Source organism: Palaemon carinicauda, chromosome 40 (genome assembly GCF_036898095.1).
Source record: "Palaemon carinicauda isolate YSFRI2023 chromosome 40, ASM3689809v2, whole genome shotgun sequence".
NCBI lineage: Eukaryota > Metazoa > Arthropoda > Malacostraca > Decapoda > Palaemonidae > Palaemon > Palaemon carinicauda.
The window spans coordinates 48,713,307-48,730,428 of NC_090764.1; the positions used below are offsets into that span (position 1 = coordinate 48,713,307).

Below are 17,122 nucleotides of genomic sequence, written 5' to 3' on the forward strand. Positions count from 1 at the left end.
TGACTGATCTTACTTGAATGTTCATTTACTAAATCCATAATTTGATTGATTGATGCTAACTGATTCCTTAGTTCTGACATAATCAATTCATCATCATGAGTCAAGAACTCAATTTTCTTGTTTTGATTACTAATCTTAAGACTATTGGAAATTCCTAAACCTAAACTTGCAATAGACCCAAAGATGTTTAATGCAGCAAAAACAAACGGGTGACGTCTTTCTTTATGTTCGTTATCCTACAGTCCACATCAAAAGGTCAAGAGCCAAAGATTCTGTCTTGTAAGTCTTATTTTGCAAGTCATCAGATAGCATCTCTGCAACTTTTAGCGTCGATCCAAGAGACCTCTCTGTAGTCAAATGAAAATGTCTTCTATGCAACTCATCTAATGAGACAGCAAACCTTGAAATGGCGCTTTTTAAGCTAGTGACATCATTCTCTGGAAGAAAAATTGCTTGCATATGCACTTCTACAACTACGTTGCTTGATATAATAAAAACGTCTTCTTGTCTTTCAACTATAGTGCCATATTTAAAATCTATACTTTTAGTTTTAGAGCTCATCCCACACGAGAAAAATGTCTGAGCGAACAATATCACTCCCAACAACAAAAAATTCATCTTGGAAACCTGTAACGAGAAAAATACAGTGGAACCTCTACATACGAATTTAATCCGTTCCAGAACCAACTTCGGATGTAGAAAATGTTCGGATGTCGAAACGAATTTTCCCATAAGAATACATTGAAATAGGATTAATCCGTGGTTGAGCCCAAAAACCTATGATAACTTCTTAATAAACTACTACACATAATTTTTCCATGAGAATAATGAACACTAAATTAAATAATAGACATGTAAATAAGAAGAATAGACATGTAAATAAGAAGAATTAGCAAAAAATGATAAATAAGAAACGGGTTTTTAGCGTCACTTTACCTTAGAAACTCCAACGCAGGTGTTGTTCGTCTTCGCTACGCAGAGAGGAGATGGACGGACGGCGAGGAGGTAGAGAGGTTAACTACGATAAACGTAACACTACCGTAACTTATTCTAACTTACACTAAGTGAACTTTAACATAACTTAGCTTATTTTTTTTTTATTTTTATATTTTATATTTTTTTTTTACATTTTTTTTTTCTTTTTGATGATTACGTAATTTTAATCACTATCACTTACATTTAAAATTGACTGAATTTCTTTTGCTTCACTCTTTTCCGTTTTCTGTGTTTCACTTTCTTCCGCTTCACTCTTTGCCGTTTTCTTCGGTTCACTTACATCCTCTTCATCGCGAGTTCGCTTCGCAGTTTTTTTAAAGAAAGCATCGATAGATAATTGCTTGGTATGGCTTTTCAGAATGTTTCGAAAGTGAGTTAGGCAAACATCATCGAATTGAGAAACTACACGACAAACCTGCAATTTCTTTGGATGGTATTTGTCGATGAAGTCGACCACGTCTTGATATTTTCCTAACACCTCTTTTATTTGCGCTGAACCTAACACATGTTCTACCTCCTCGCTCTCTTCCTCGTCATCACTCATGTGCTCCGACATAGCATGTAGTTCCTTGAGCTCATCCGTCGTCAGTTCGTCGTGATGTTCGGCGACGAGTTCCGTAACGTCATCTGCGTTGACCTCCAGACCCATGGACTTGGCAAGGGAGACGATTTCCTCTACGGCTTCCGCTGCACCGACCACGGGATCAGGTTCGGGGTCAAAACCCTCGAAATCTCGGGGAGAAACTGCATCAGGCCACAGCTTCTTCCAGGCAGAATTGAGGGTCCGTCGAGTTAATCCCACCCAAGCCTGATCTATGATCTTCAAGCAGTGCACGATGTTGAAGTGGCCCCTCCAAAATTCACGCAAAGTTAAGTTGGTGCTTTGCGTGACATTAAAGCACTGCTTAAATAAGTGCTTAGTGTACAGCTTCTTAAAATTAGAGATGACTTGCTGGTCCATGGGCTGGAGGATAGAGGTGGTATTCGGTGGAAGATACAGCACCTTTATGAACTTGAATTCATCGAAGATATCATCTTCAAGTCCGGGGGGGGGGGGTGAGCGGGTGCATTGTCAAGGCATAGCAGGCACTTTAAAGGCAATTTCTGTTCATGAAGATACTTCTTCACAGAAGGGCCGAAAACTTGGTTTACCCATTGCACAAAGAATTGCCTAGTGACCCAGGCCTTCGAGTTGGATCGCCAGAAAACATGAAGCTGATCCTTATCGACGTTGTGTGCTTTAAAGGCCCTAGGGTTCTCTGAATGGTAAACCAGTAAGGGCTTGACTTTAAAGTCCCCGCTAGCGTTGGCACATAGGGCAAGAGTCAACCGATCCTTCATTGGCTTATGCCCAGGCAATTTCTTCTCTTCGGCAGTGATGTAGGTTCGACTCGGCATCTTCTTCCAAAACAGCCCGGTTTCATCACAATTAAACACCTGCTGCTCTACGTAGCCTTCTTCCTGCACGATCTTTTCGAAGTTCTTAACAAAGTCAGCTGCAGCCTTTGTGTCCGCACTAGCAGCCTCTCCGGGGCGAACAACTGAATGAATCCCGGACCGTTTCTTAAATTTCTCGAACCAGCCACGAGATGCCTTGAAATCATCTGAGGAAGGCTCGGTTGAACTCTCCCCAGCATCACCCCCAGAGCTCTCCTCCTTCAAGTCTGTAAAGATGGCGTGCGCCTTCTCGCAGATAACGGTCTCGGTGATGGTGTCGCCAACGATCTCTCTATCCTTAATCCACACTAGTAGAAGTCGTTCCATCTCTTCTATGATAGGGGTACGGCGTTTGGAAATTATAGTGATCCCCTTAGAAGGTTTCACTGCTTTAATAGCTTCCTTCTGTTTAAGGATTGTCGAGATCGTCGACATATTACGGCCATATTGTTTAGCAAGTTCACTCACGCGGATGCCACGCTCATGTTTTTCAATAATTTCCTGCTTAATTTCTATAGAAAGCATTTCCTTCTTCCTTTTCTCACCACTACCACTACCACTGGCAAAACTAAGCCTTTTAGGACCCATACTTTACGTAAATTACCGTTAAAGGATGCACGTAAAAAATCACCATTAAAACGCAGTTAATATCAGAACGCACAGAGCACAACCGCAAGAAGCCGACGAGAACAGAGGACTGACCCAAGCCGCGCTAATTGAGCGTCCCTCCGAGGTCGATGTGCTGCCTTCTATCGGCGGAAATAAAAAACACTTCAGGCGCTATGAGCACCGACTACGCGTACGAGTATTGTTTACTTCGGGTGTCGAAAAAAACATTCGGGTGTAGAGTCGGAACGTGTTCGAATTGTACTTCGCGTGTCGAAAAAATTCGGATACAACCGGTACGACGAAAATTGCTTACTTCGTGTGTCGAAATAAAATTCGGGTGTAGAGTCAAAAATTTGCTCGAATTTTACTTCGGATGTAGAGGTTCCACTGTATACAGTGAACCCTCGCTACTTCGCGGTTCGACCATCACGGATTCACCACTTCGCGGATTTTTTCCATAACCCATATATATACAGTAATATATATATATATATATATATATATATATATATATATATATATGTATGTATGCATGTATTTATGTATATATGTAGGTATGTATGTGTATACATATAAATATATATATATATACACACACACACACACACATATATATATATATATATATATATATATATATATATATATATATATATATATACATATATATATATATATATATATATATATATATATATATATATATATATATATATATATATATATATATATAAAGTAGGAATATGTGATGTAGTTCTAAGGGAAAAGTATGGGAAATATGTCTGGGTAATAAGCAAAGCTCTACCTCTAGTTTGTTTCTTCATTAGGATCAGAGATAAATGTAAACAAAACATTGGTTGCCATTTTTTATCGTGCTTTTTAGCATGTTTAGGAAATGCATGATATAAAATCACCTTTAATATTTGTGCCTGTTTTAGTTTAGGGTACTGTAGTACATGCATTAAGTGTTCTGTACATTAAAGGGTAGTTTGTTAACAGTACTACGTACAAGGGAAGGTTTTAAAAGTCTGAATATACATGTTGAATAAATAGGTAAATATGGTGTCACTACTTTGCGGATTTTCACCTATCGCGGCTGCGTCTGGAACCTATCTACCGCGATAAACGAGGGTTCACTGTATGTAATTACTCCTGTATTAAGAAGAAAACTTTTAACATACAAATAAAAATCTTTCCCTCACTTCTTTCCCTCTTTTTTTTTTTTTTTTAATTTCTTATGTGAGCCAATGGTACTATTCTCTCATCCGTGGGTTGGGATACGTTTTGAACTCTAAACCTATTGGCCGTTAATGTTTCCAAAATGTTAAATGGGCCTTCAAACTTAGGTGTTAGTTTATAATTGAGTCCTTTACGTACATTTACCTGTATGTATACATTATCACCCACGGTATATGTTTTAGTTGGTTTCGCTATTTTATCATGATTCCTTTTCATTATGATTTGTGATTCTTCTAAATTCTTTCGAAGGATATCATATCGACTTTTGCTTGCATTTATACATTCTTTTAAAGGATTTGATAGATTAGTTGTAGCCGTTAATACATGGAAAGGCGTTCTAACTGGGGTACCATACAATGCTTCATGCGGTGACATTTTAATTGATATATGATATGAATGATTCAGAGTACTCAATACCGCAGATATTGCAATATCCCAGTTGGGGTCTGATCCCCCTAGTGTTACTCTTAATATATTCAAAACCTTCCTATTTGCTCTTTCCACTAGCCCATTCGACTCTGGGTGATATATCATGGTATTTATTTTCTTTATGCTAAGGAATTCACACAATGAGGTAAGAAAGTGATTATTAAATTCTCCACCCGAGTGAGATTATCATGTGTGGAATTCCATGTTTACAAATGTAACACTCGTAAAACTTCCTAGCGCATTCAATCGCAGTTTTAGTTTTAAGCGCTATTAGTTCTGTATATCGAGTTAAAGCATCTACAATTACTAAGAGGTGCTTATTTCCTCTGTCTGACTCGTAAAATCCTGTTAAAAAATCTAAATGTATTCTTTCAAAGGGTTGATTGGGCACGGGATAAGCCCCTAGGCTGACAGGTGTTTTCGTATGCCCTTTGTTTTCCTGACATGTGCGACAATTAGCTATGCGTTTTTTTATATCTGTAAGCATTGTATGCCAATAAAACAGTGATTTGGCTTTCTGTGACATTAATGAGAACCCCGGGTGTCCATGTAATGGATTTGCATGCAACCAATTCAGGACAGTAGAAATAAGTGAGATTGGTACCAGTACCTGGTCGTTAGTTACATGTGGTGTATTGCGGGTTTTCCTTGTCACGGTCCTACACAGAATATTATCTTTGATTATATAATTCTGCTGCTTATACTTTATATATCCCTTTTCCTTATGATTGCCTTTCAAAGCATTTATAATTGTTACTATTTTCTGATCTTTTCTTTGCTCAGTCTGTAATAATTCAGCACTCCAGCCTAAATCTTCTTGTTCAGATACCGTTTTAACAATAGGCATGGATGTTGATATATCTATTAATTCAGCTAAAGGCTCCGTACAAGATGACACGGGGTTGCGTGATAACGCATCCGCAATGATATTTGCTTTCCCAGGTAAATACCCGATTCTCGCGCCAAAGTCTTGAATGATCAAATGCCACCGAGTTCGTTTAGGGCTGTGGTTGAAGCCTTTAAAGAACTCGGTTAGTGGTTTATGGTCAGTAAGAACCGTATATTATGAACTTAAAATGCACTAGTGAATTAACAATAGCTAGCCCTTCCTTGTCTATTACTGTATACTTACTTTCGGAAGTTCTCAGTTTTCGAGAATAAAAAGCTATCGGCAAAAATTTTTTATCATATTGCTGAAGCAATACCCCTCCTACTCCTAAGTCTGAGGCGTCTGTTGCAATGAAGAATTCCTTATCGAAGTCAGGAAATTTTAAGATAGGAGAACTACACAGTTCATCTTTCAAGGTATTAAATGCCTGTTGATGATGCTCAGACCATATGAAATCTACACCCTTCTTCGTAAGATCAGTTAAAGGAGCGGCTATTATTGAATAGTTGCGTATAAAACGCCTGTAATATCCACTACAACCCAGAAATTGCTGTATTCCCTTGACATTAGTAGGTATGGGAAAATTACGTATAGCCGACACCTTATCATGGACTACTTTAAGACCTTGGCTTGACACCATGAAACCCAAATATATTAATTCTGTTTTGAAAAATTCACACTTACTAATCTTTACCCTTAAGTTATGTTGTCTTAATCTCTGTAGTACTAGTTCTAACTTACGTAGATGTTCTTCTAAAGTGTTGGAAAAGATTACAAGATCGTCCATATAGGCATGCAATATATCCCCTAACAAGTCTCCAAACACTATGTTAATCATTCTTGTAAATGTTATGGGAGCACAACGTAAACCAAAAGGCATCCGTAAAAATTCATAATGTCCCCTGGCTGTGCTGAAGGTTGTGTATGAGATACTATCTTCTTCTAATGATATCTGGTGAAAGCCTTTAAGTAAGTCCAAACTGGTAAAATATTTATTCTGACCTAACAAATACAAAATATCGTCAGTACATGGCACTGGGAATCGATCAGGGACCGTCTCCTCGTTTAGACGACGGAAGTCTGCGCAGATACGCCATGTTCGATCTTTTTTCGGTACAACTATTAATGGAAAATTATAAGGGCTGTTTGATTTCCTAATGACTCCTTCTAGCATTTTACCTACTTCATCATTTATTTCATTCTGGAATTTCATAGGGAGTCTGTACGAGGGTACATAGATAATTTTCTGCTTGTCCTTTAACCTTATTTGATGCTCGATCATATCTGTTTTTCCTAAGGATCCATCCGTAGTGGAAAAAACATCATGATATTTAGTTAAAAGTCCAAAAATTTTCTGCTGAATTTCTTCGTCTTGAGTGTCTTTATTGATTTTATTTTTAATAGATTGCAAAAGGGATTCATCCACAACTGATTGAGCGTGATTGATTTCAGCAACGGTAAGAATACGATGTTTATAAACTTCTACATCCAAGATATGTTGATTTTTGTGAATTACTAAAGTGTTATTTAAATGATTACAGACTTCAATATTACATTGTTGATGTGAGCCTACTGTATAAATAGCTTGTGTGACAGACAATCCGTTAGTTTTCAAAGTGTCGGAAAGGATTAATATTTCAGATCCCGGTAATGTTTTCTTTATTTGCACTATTAAATTCGAAGGTACCTTTGGCTCGATAGATTGCGTGCAAGATGATATTACGGGTGAACGAGAATTCTGCTGGGTCGCGTATATTATTTCTTTATTAGTGAGACAAGTTATTGGTTCTTCAACGTACGTTACGGTTACACTTGTCGTCTCCCTTTTATCCAAAACTGATTTTAAGGTATTAGAAGACTTATAGAATTTTCCTTAGATATACACGCTGTGCTTGGCAGGGGCTAAGATAATGTTTTGATTTCCCATAGATGGGTATCCTATAATTACAGCTGGATACATATCAATGTTTTGTACAACAACAAATGTATCGGCAAACGTGCGTTTCCCGACTTTGAATTGAACATGAGTTATGCCTATGATATTTAATTCATTATTTCCTATACCCGAGAGTCTTACTCCGGATTTTTCTATCAGAAAGTTCGAAAACAACAAATGATGTGTCCTCAAATCCATGATATTACGTGGACTACCAGAGTCAAAAAATAACGTAAAGGATTTGTGTTCTAAATTTACAGCATATAATGTTGGTCGTAACTCATTTTGGCTTATTATTGTATGAATTCGTTGAAAATCTACGGGAGCATGCACTGTTTTACTAAATTCGGCTGTGTTTCATAGGAAAATCTATTGCCTCACAATGATCTGATAAAACATTAAATTGATTATTCAATACTATTGATGTTGACATGAATGACCTTGACCCAACATCACTCTCTTCCCCACTGGAGTTAATTATGTGGTATTTGCTTTGCTCTGCACATTCTGAAAATTAGTCTGACCTTGCGAGGTCTGGTTTGACGACCCAGGCTCAGCGTTATTCGAAGAAGTGTTTGATTGTTTCGGATTCTGAACTACATTGACGTTTGGCTGTTTCTTCTTGTTGTTAAAATGAGGATTTTTCTTTTTATTTCCATATGGAACTGACTGTGGAATTGACTGTGTATTTCTAGGATTCTGTTGTGTCTTACGCGAATAGCACTGACTATATGAATGAGTCGAACTATTATGTATCGAACAGAATTTCGTTCTGCAGTCCGCGATCAAGTGACCTTGACGTTTGCAATTATAACACGTCATTCCCGCAACTTGACTATTATTAACTACATTTATTGGTTGTGGCTTTGTTTCATTCTTTGCAAAAACTTGAGTTAACACGGGATCAAGGTCAGGACACTTTGACATATGTTTCTTTATCTGTTTATATACATCCAATTCCGTACTTGCAGGCGTTAACTTTTTATCAAAACACCGCACTAAAGCTTCAGGCAACATAAGTGTCATGCAAGTTAAATACATTAATCATAAAAAATCTTTCACGGAGATGTTATCTCTAGTAACCCAAGTGGAATTACCTAAAATATCTTGATATTCATTAAGCCTATCAGCTATGAGAGCTGCTCTCTCAATAACATTAAGCCGATTCATAGTGGCTTGATTAAGTGTATTTCTTAACGTTAATACTACATCCAAGGCTTCTTCACCCCCATAGACCACGCGTAACCTAACTTTGAAATCATCCCAGGTAACTGCTTCTTGAAATGAAACACCTCTTAAATACGCACTCGCATCCCCCTTGGAAAAATCTATAAAACCTTTAGCTTCTTGTAATTGTACAAAAGGTTCTACCATTTTTTTGGCATTTAAATGGGCATCGACGGATGAAATCCATGACTCCACATTTTGAGGCAAGAACCCATTAACCCGACCCTGAAAAGGAAGGAGTGCAGACCTGGCATTTACAAGCGTCACAATCGGGAGAGGATTAATCTGTCCTACGCCACTAGGTCCAGGGATGGGGCTCACAGGGGGCGTCATGACTACTGTATTTCTTTTTCTATCTCTTTGACCCCTTGCAATTCTATCAAAATATCTATATGAATACAGACGTCCACTGCGTAAATGCATAAGCACTGAATGATAAAGATTATAACAAAATTCCCCAAACCAATGCTACTAATCCCAAGACATTTCCCAAGAATTTCTGAAAGAAAACAGAACACAAAGATATTTCCCGAGAATTTCTGAAAGAAAACGGAACACAAAGATATTTCCCGAGAATTTCTGAAAGAAAACGGAATTAGCACAAAGAGAGAAAAAATTCTAGATGAGAATTCGGAGTTGAACACAGTTTCCTTTAATGAAAGGAAAATAAAAGATTAGCAAACCACTCACCCCGGTAATAATCGACTAACGACTCGTGATAACTACACTTCACTGCCCAAACTGAAATGAATAAGAAAATTGTACTTAGCTTTATATGGTTCTGTGTGATGTCGTCATATCCTCTCTCTCTCTTGATGTTTGGGTGAATGTTTCGGTCCGATTTCCTCTCTCTCTCTTGATGTTTGGGTGAATGTTTCGGTCCAATTTCCGTTGAATGTAGTGCTTCCTGGATATGTTTTTTAAGCGTTGAACGTCAGTCCTTGGGTTTCCTAGGATGTTGATTGAAGATCCAGTTCATCAGTTTGTATGTATAACATTCATTAAATGTTTTATTCTTCGATGGACTATGATACTTAGTCAAAATTGTAGATTCATTACTGTTGATTTCTTGAAGATCTTTCTCTGGTTTTTACAGCTTTATTGTTGATTTCTTGAAGATCTTCCTCTAATTCTTAGAGTCTTATTGTTGATTTCTTGAAGATCTTTCTCTGATTCTTAGAGTTTTATCGCTGCCACCATTTATTAGTGTGCTACTGTTATTAACACACATTGAGTATGTGTTGTTTGAGATGTTGAGTCTTGAAATAAAGTCAAGCATGTTAACTTTAAAATGGTTTATTCTCTAAAAACAACAGTGTTAACATCTCCATCACAGGAGTATAGCTGGTTTGGTCGGATGACCAATTCAGGTGAAGTATAGATAAGAACTGCCTAAAATATCGATATCACAGATATCGTATATTTAGTTATCTCAGCATTTAAACACAATATGTAAACTTTACATTAGTCTAGGAAGACACCTGTATCCGGTGGCGACACAATCTTTCACACGGTATGCATTTGTGTTTATGCTTCAAAAAAATGTTACATTGCTGAGAGATGCAAAATGCATCCTGTTATGATTTTGTCTGACTACAGCAAATCTCACGCTAGCTTCTTCTTCCACAATGACATATTATGTCATGTGTTTTAAGCATGTAATAACTAACTATTACACATACAGGATGATACATTCTTGGAAAATCTGATTGCAAAGGATAGTCAGAATTATGAGGATTCTTATGCTACATGCATAAACAACTAATTGAATGATAATGCCAGAAATTAATATTTAGATCAAGAACAAAAAATTTAATAAACCTCAAGTATTTATCTAACAAATTAAGTTGAGAGTCATCAGCTGAACAACAGACAGGAAAACAATACTTCAAACATGGTAGAATGAAAGAATTAAAACATTTCATCAGAATAGGTTGATCACCAGAAAATCTTAAAGGACTTTCTCAGGCCACTTTTTGGTGCAATTAAAGAAGAAACAGACTGAATGTGTTGATAATGAGGAACCTCTCCAGTTTTTGCTCTAAACTTAACTATGTAGTCTGCACTTTTGATGTCAAATGTGTAAATTCAATGACCGTACACAGAATTTTAGGGTTTGGCCACACTATCAATTTGATGAAGACCTTAGCAAATCTAACAAAGAGCATATTACTGATTGAAATGCTCGCTGGCTATAAAATTTAAAGCAAAACATGGCAAAATATGGAAGTAAAACAGAAGACTCTACCCAAATCAAGTTTATTAGGATTTATGATTGCCTAGTAGGCTTACTTGACATCCTCCATGTAAAAAAAAAAAAAAGTCATGTTCAGAAAATGAATTGCTTCTGAAGAAATTAACCTCCCTTGAAACATACATCTCATTTCCCCATGCAATCTTCCCCTTCTCCAGCAGATAGAACTAAGACTCTCTTGAGGGCTATAGTTTTACCAGTTGTAGAAGAGGATTAATCTAGTGAATGGTTAGCTACTAAGAGCACCTGTAGTCTAGGTGGATGATCATCTAGATGTAAATAATGAGGCAACAGTTATGAAAAAGAAATTTAATATAAAGGTCCACAAGGCTTCAATGCAAGTAGAGTAATAGAATATCACATGCTAGGTTGTGATCATATGCAACTAATTGCAGACCAAGAAACCATAAGGGGAAGACCTCATTTTGAAAGTCGTCCATAAAAAAAAAATTCAGTTTTTTATGTATGTAAAACTCCAATTACAAATTTCTTAGCGTTAAAGACAGTACTAAGCTGTTTATCTATGATCATACCCCACTTATCTTAGATAACAAAGGAGGTTAGGTAGGGTGTTCCTTTTTCTATGATTTTTAATTGATATAGGAGTCCTTATGGTCATCTAATGGGCCATCTCAATTTCCCACTTTTTCAAGATTATTTCCACCTTATTTCCAATTTCATTTCTTGCTTAGTCTTGCTGCCCAATATCTTTACCCACTGCTTATTCTAACAGGGGTAATTTCTTCTTTTTTGTGCATTTTAAGCCTAATATTCTATTAAGTTTTCTTCACTTATCTTCCACATGTACCCAGAAGAGCAGTCTCCCGCAGGGCTCTGATCATGGCTCCCATTTTGTTTAATATTTATACAATTGACCAACCAGAGTTTTAGGATATACAAATATTCATATACGCAGGCAACCTATGCATTGCCACACGGTCACGATCCTTTGAAGAAATAGAAGAGAGACTATCAAGAGCTTTATCATCTCTCTCAGCATACTATAAAAATGGCACTTCAATGCAATCCCAGGCAAAACGTTGGTGGGTATTCCACCTTAACAGTCACCAAGGTAACCGGAAACTAAAGATCCTAATGGAAAAAAAGAATTATATACCCACCCACTTCCAGTATATCTAGGTGTTACTCTTGACAGAACTCTTAAGCTTTAAAATACACATAAACAAACTAATGAAAAATAGATTAAACAAACTAATGAAAAATAAATCTATCAACAAGAAGCAAACTGCTTAGCAAAATAGCCAACACCAGCTGGGAGCAGATCCAAAAATACTCAAGTAAACAGCTCTAGAAGTCTGCTATTCTACTCTAGAATATTGATAACCAGTGTGGAAAAGATCATGTCATGCAAAGAAAGTGAATCCAGAGCTTAATAGAGCTTGTCGAATAATCATGGGCACACTTAAGGCAACACCTCTATCATCTCTATATAGACTGGCCAGTATTGCACCACCACAAATTCGATGAGATGCTATTACCAAAAAGGAAAGGGTCAAACAGATGAATGCTCCAAGGCATCCACTTCATGGACATCAGGAAACAAGACGGTGACTAAAATCAAGAAAAAGCCTCATGGCCGTGGAGGGTACTCAACATATAAACCACGCTGCCTACAGATAGAAATGTGTAGGGAAAGTTACTGTAATTCAACCAATGAAGCACTACCTGACCCTAGCGAACACCTATCTTGCAGAGTATTATTATTATTATTACTTGCTAAGCTACAACCCTAGTTGGAAAAGCAGGATGCCATAAGCCCAGGGGTTCCAACAGGAAAAATAGCCCCGTGAGCAAAAAAGGAAACAACGAAAAATTAAAAAACAAATCTAAGAAAAGTAACAATAATAAATGTCTCCTATATATAGTGTAAAATCTTTAATAAAACTGAGGAAGATCCAAGGTCAGAAAAACAGGCAATAGATTTCAGAAGTAGGGATATGTCACCAATGCTGATTGCTCCTGTGGTGAATCGCCCCGTACTATGAACTACATCCTCTGTTGCTGCCCACCGGGACTTGCCTGTTCTGGTGTAGATCTACAGGATGCAAATAACAAAGCCATCCACTGGATACACGAGTAGTGCTATAAGATATTAATGAAACTGAGAGCACTGTAGTTGTTTAGGGGTTACTTTCCTCTTGGCAAGGGTAAAAGAAAATTTAGCTATGGTAAGCAGCTCTTCTAGGAGGATATCCAAAATTAAACCATAGTTCTCTAGTCTTGGGTAGTGCCATAGCCTTTGTACCATGGCCTTCCACTGTCTTGGCATAGGGTTCTCTTACCTAAGGGTACACTCAGGCACATTATTCTATCTTATTTCTCTTCTTGTTTTATTTTAAAGTTTTTATAGTTTATATAGGAAAGATTTATTTTAATGTTGCTACTGTTCATAGATTATTTTAATTGTTCATTACTTCTCTAGTAGTTTAATTATTTCTTTATTTCATTTTTTCACTGGGCTATTTTCCCTGTTGGAGCCCCTGGGCTTATAGCATCCTGCTTTTCCAACTAGGGTTGTAGCTTGCTTAGCAAGTAATAATAATAATAATAATAATATTGATAATAATAATGATAATAATAATAATGTTGATGTATATAGGGTGAGGGAAAAGATAACCAAAAGAATCAACCATAGGAGATGGGAACAGGGACAGATTTCAAGAAAGCTGACACCAAGACAGCAGAAGTCATGATGAGAACCAGATTAAAGTGAGAGAGATTCACTATTAAGCCACTGACAGTAGCTTTGAGAGCTCTGCATGTAGGAGCAATGCAATTAAAGGAACTCCAGCAGAAAGATTCCAGTTTTGTTAAGCTGTGGAAGAGAGCCAGAACTGATATAGACTACAGAACCCAGAGTGAAGGAACGTTTAGATTAAATGCCATGTATGGGATGCTACATCATGTTTTGCAAGGTTTTGGGGCTAGGAATGCCTGCGGTCTGCCGAAATCAGCTGATTTAAGTTAGCCCAGGAGTCCATCGTTGGTGTTCATCTAGGAGCGAATCAGACAGGAGTTGATAACTGGTAATTTACTTTAGATGGTAGTTCCAGATATCGTTAGATTCTCCAGATCCTCTGAATTCTATCAAGACTGCATTGTGATTCATACCAGTGAAGTAGCATTTAGAGAGATTTCATTGATAGAAGACCCATTCAAGGGAGTAGCAGTGGCTTTGATTGGACCTATATCTCCAGTGCTGAAAAAGGGCAGTAGGCATAATCTGACAGTGGGAGGTTTGTGTATGAGTTATCTAGAAGTAGTGGTACTATTGAAGATAGCAACCCATTAAGTAGCAGAAGCAATACTTTTATATTCCAACATGGCAAAATTCCGTGTGGAAATGCTCAGCATTAAGCAACTGTTCACAGCACCTAATAGCCAGAATGCAGTGGACCCTGTGTGAAGATCGATTGGTTACTGAATTCCATCCTGAAGAAGACATTCTAAGAAAGACTTGAAGTATTGGGATTAGTTTCTAACCGCAATATTGATGGCATATCAAAAAGTACTTTAATCAAGCACTGGATTTTTTGCTCATGTTTTGTGCCTATGCAATATCATATTTCTATAATGGAGAAGAACGGAAGAATATTTTATGTTCAATATATTTTGTAAACAATTTTGAAGTAGCAAACCATTATTAATCATCTAGATAAGACCATATCTCTTCTGTGGATTCTCAAAACCAGGAGGTTTCATACAGGTACCAGCATTATTCTGACAAATTCAAGTTTTCGGTGATCAGAAATGCTATTTTGTATAAGCGAAATAAAGTAAAGCGTAAATCTCAAGAGTCTATTTGCCTTCTATAATACATTGCTGTATAAGTACTGTACAATGTAATTTTTTTTATTTATTAATCACATTTTATATAGAGCCATTGGCCACTATCATTTTTAATCCATCTCTTATATTATATATGTAATACTTATCTTTTCGTATAGAAGATGGTATAGAGGGGAGAAAGGGGAGTACTAGATTTTAGTCACTAAAATTATATTGATCCATTTTCATTGAGAAAGGGTAGTCCATTCAAACCCAGATTTATATGTAAATGAGCAAAGGATTCAGTGTGTGCTGACACTAGACTCCGTCATTTAACTTTTATAGCAGATTTTACATGGAAATTTCATTAGGTTGATATGTAGATAAGATTTCAAAGTTTTTAGAATTCTAGGTCATATCTCATACGACAATAATGTCTGATTTCAGTCAACTGTAAGGGTAGTATAGTGTTTTGATTATGCCAAGTTGTGAAGAATTGAAATCTACTGCTTTTAGATTAAGAGACTTTAATTTCTTTTTTAACATTGGATTCAAATATGTTTCACTTTAACTCTCCAATTATGGTGATATTAAGCCTATAAAAGAATAGTTAGACCATGCTAAATAGTAGGATCTTGGTTCATTAAAATGTGGAGTAATGAAGATATTTCTAAGATGATCTTGATTCATTGCCTTCCAGCTTTAACCTGTTTTCAAAGTCATTATAATGCTCTATTGAGGGATTCAGCCACTACAAATGACTTTGCATTTAATTGCATTTCTTCAGGAACTAATTTACACTGTATAATAGTTTTTTTTTTTTTTTTTTTTTTTGCTTGGATTGATTGATTGATTTGGAGTTTTGTGGCATCCTGACATCTAGATCATTGACGTCGCTTTTTCTTGGAAGAGTTCATTTTTCTTTCTAGTTATTGATAGGGCTTATCAAATAAGATTTTAATCACCCCAGTTGATTTCGTGTCTGACATCACTGCAGGGAACACATGGATTTCAAGTTCTCTATGGCCAGTGTCGTCTTGGACAAATTTCATGCGTCCAGTAAGAACTTCTAAAGATGTTGAAGGATGGTGTCATCGTTTGAATCTACAGCTTAATGAAGTTAACCCTATATTTTATAATATAGTATGGTTACTACTTAAGGAATCGGAGAGTATACCTTTGGATGCTAAGTGTGTGACTGAAGACAAACTAAAAAAACACCACAAAAAAGAGGTAACGGGCATTAGAGGTCAAATTTTCAATTTATGGGATACTTATCAAAATGGTGACATGTCCTCTAGCATTTTCCTAAAGAAATGTGGTGCCCTATATTTTTCTGAAATAACCACATGAAAATATGTACAGTACTGCCATTTTTCTATTAGTATTTGTTTTAAGATTAAAAAGAATTAACCCAAGTCAATGTTTTGTTTTATTTCCATCTTCATAATGATATTTTGTAAAATAATAGATTTTCAGATATTTTTCCCAAGAAAATTGTAAATATCAGTGTTTAAATAAAAAGGTTCGAGAAATGCTGAGAGCTGGGAAGGAATTGTTATGAAGACTAAGTCACAAGATTTGTGTTTTTGACATGAATAAAGTGAAAGCATTATTTAAATAATGATTATTATTATTATATTATTTTTATTATTATTATTACAGGTATTCTTATTGTTGTAATTATTATATTATTATTACAGGTATTATTATTATTATTATTATTATTATTATTATTATTATTATTATTGTTATTATTATCTTAGATTAGGGAGATTGTATATTTATTAGAATGGAATGGCGAATAAGAATAAGTTTCCTGTCTTTATCCAAAAGTCTGTTTAAATTTTTTTGTGAACTTAATAAATCCAAGCATAGGTAGGGCACTGTAGAATTTCCCAATATGGCGAGGAACACTAGAGCCACCCACCTGCTATGAACAGAGAAAGTAATAAAAACATCATGGTTCACGTCAGTGAAGTCACAACATCAGGGTGCAAAATTTTTATTGGGAATTGTATGGTACTTTGATTTTGCCCCAAATACATGAGACATATTTTTCCAGCTGGTTTACTGTTTTATGTCCATTGGTGTTGGTATAAACAAGTTTTTTGTGTGTTTCCCCAACATCCCAATTCAACACAATTATGGTGGATCCCAGTGGGAAAATTAACCCCCATTCATTGTGTCTGGTCTGTAAAGGATGACCTTGTGTGCAGGATATTACTTGTAAGGAGTGTTGCAAATGGTCTTCCTCCCAGTTAGAGAGATTTGGACGGCAACGTAAGAAGAAGTCTGAGAGGGATTCTTTTCCTTC

The 17,122-nt window shown here is 36.4% G+C and overlaps 1 protein-coding gene across 2 annotated transcripts in view; it reads left to right on the forward strand.

Annotated features, from left to right (window-relative positions):
* LOC137631762 (uncharacterized) overlaps window positions 1–16,213 on the forward strand; it is a 334,578-nt gene extending 318,365 nt beyond the window's left edge. For both annotated transcript variants that reach the window (XM_068363705.1, XM_068363704.1), the window contains exon 12: window positions 15,803–16,213. In XM_068363705.1, coding sequence (XP_068219806.1) covers window positions 15,803–16,158 — 356 coding nt within the window. In that variant the 3' untranslated portion in view covers window positions 16,159–16,213. The remainder of the gene's footprint in view (window positions 1–15,802) is intronic.
* Window positions 16,214–17,122: the final 909 nt, after the last annotated feature.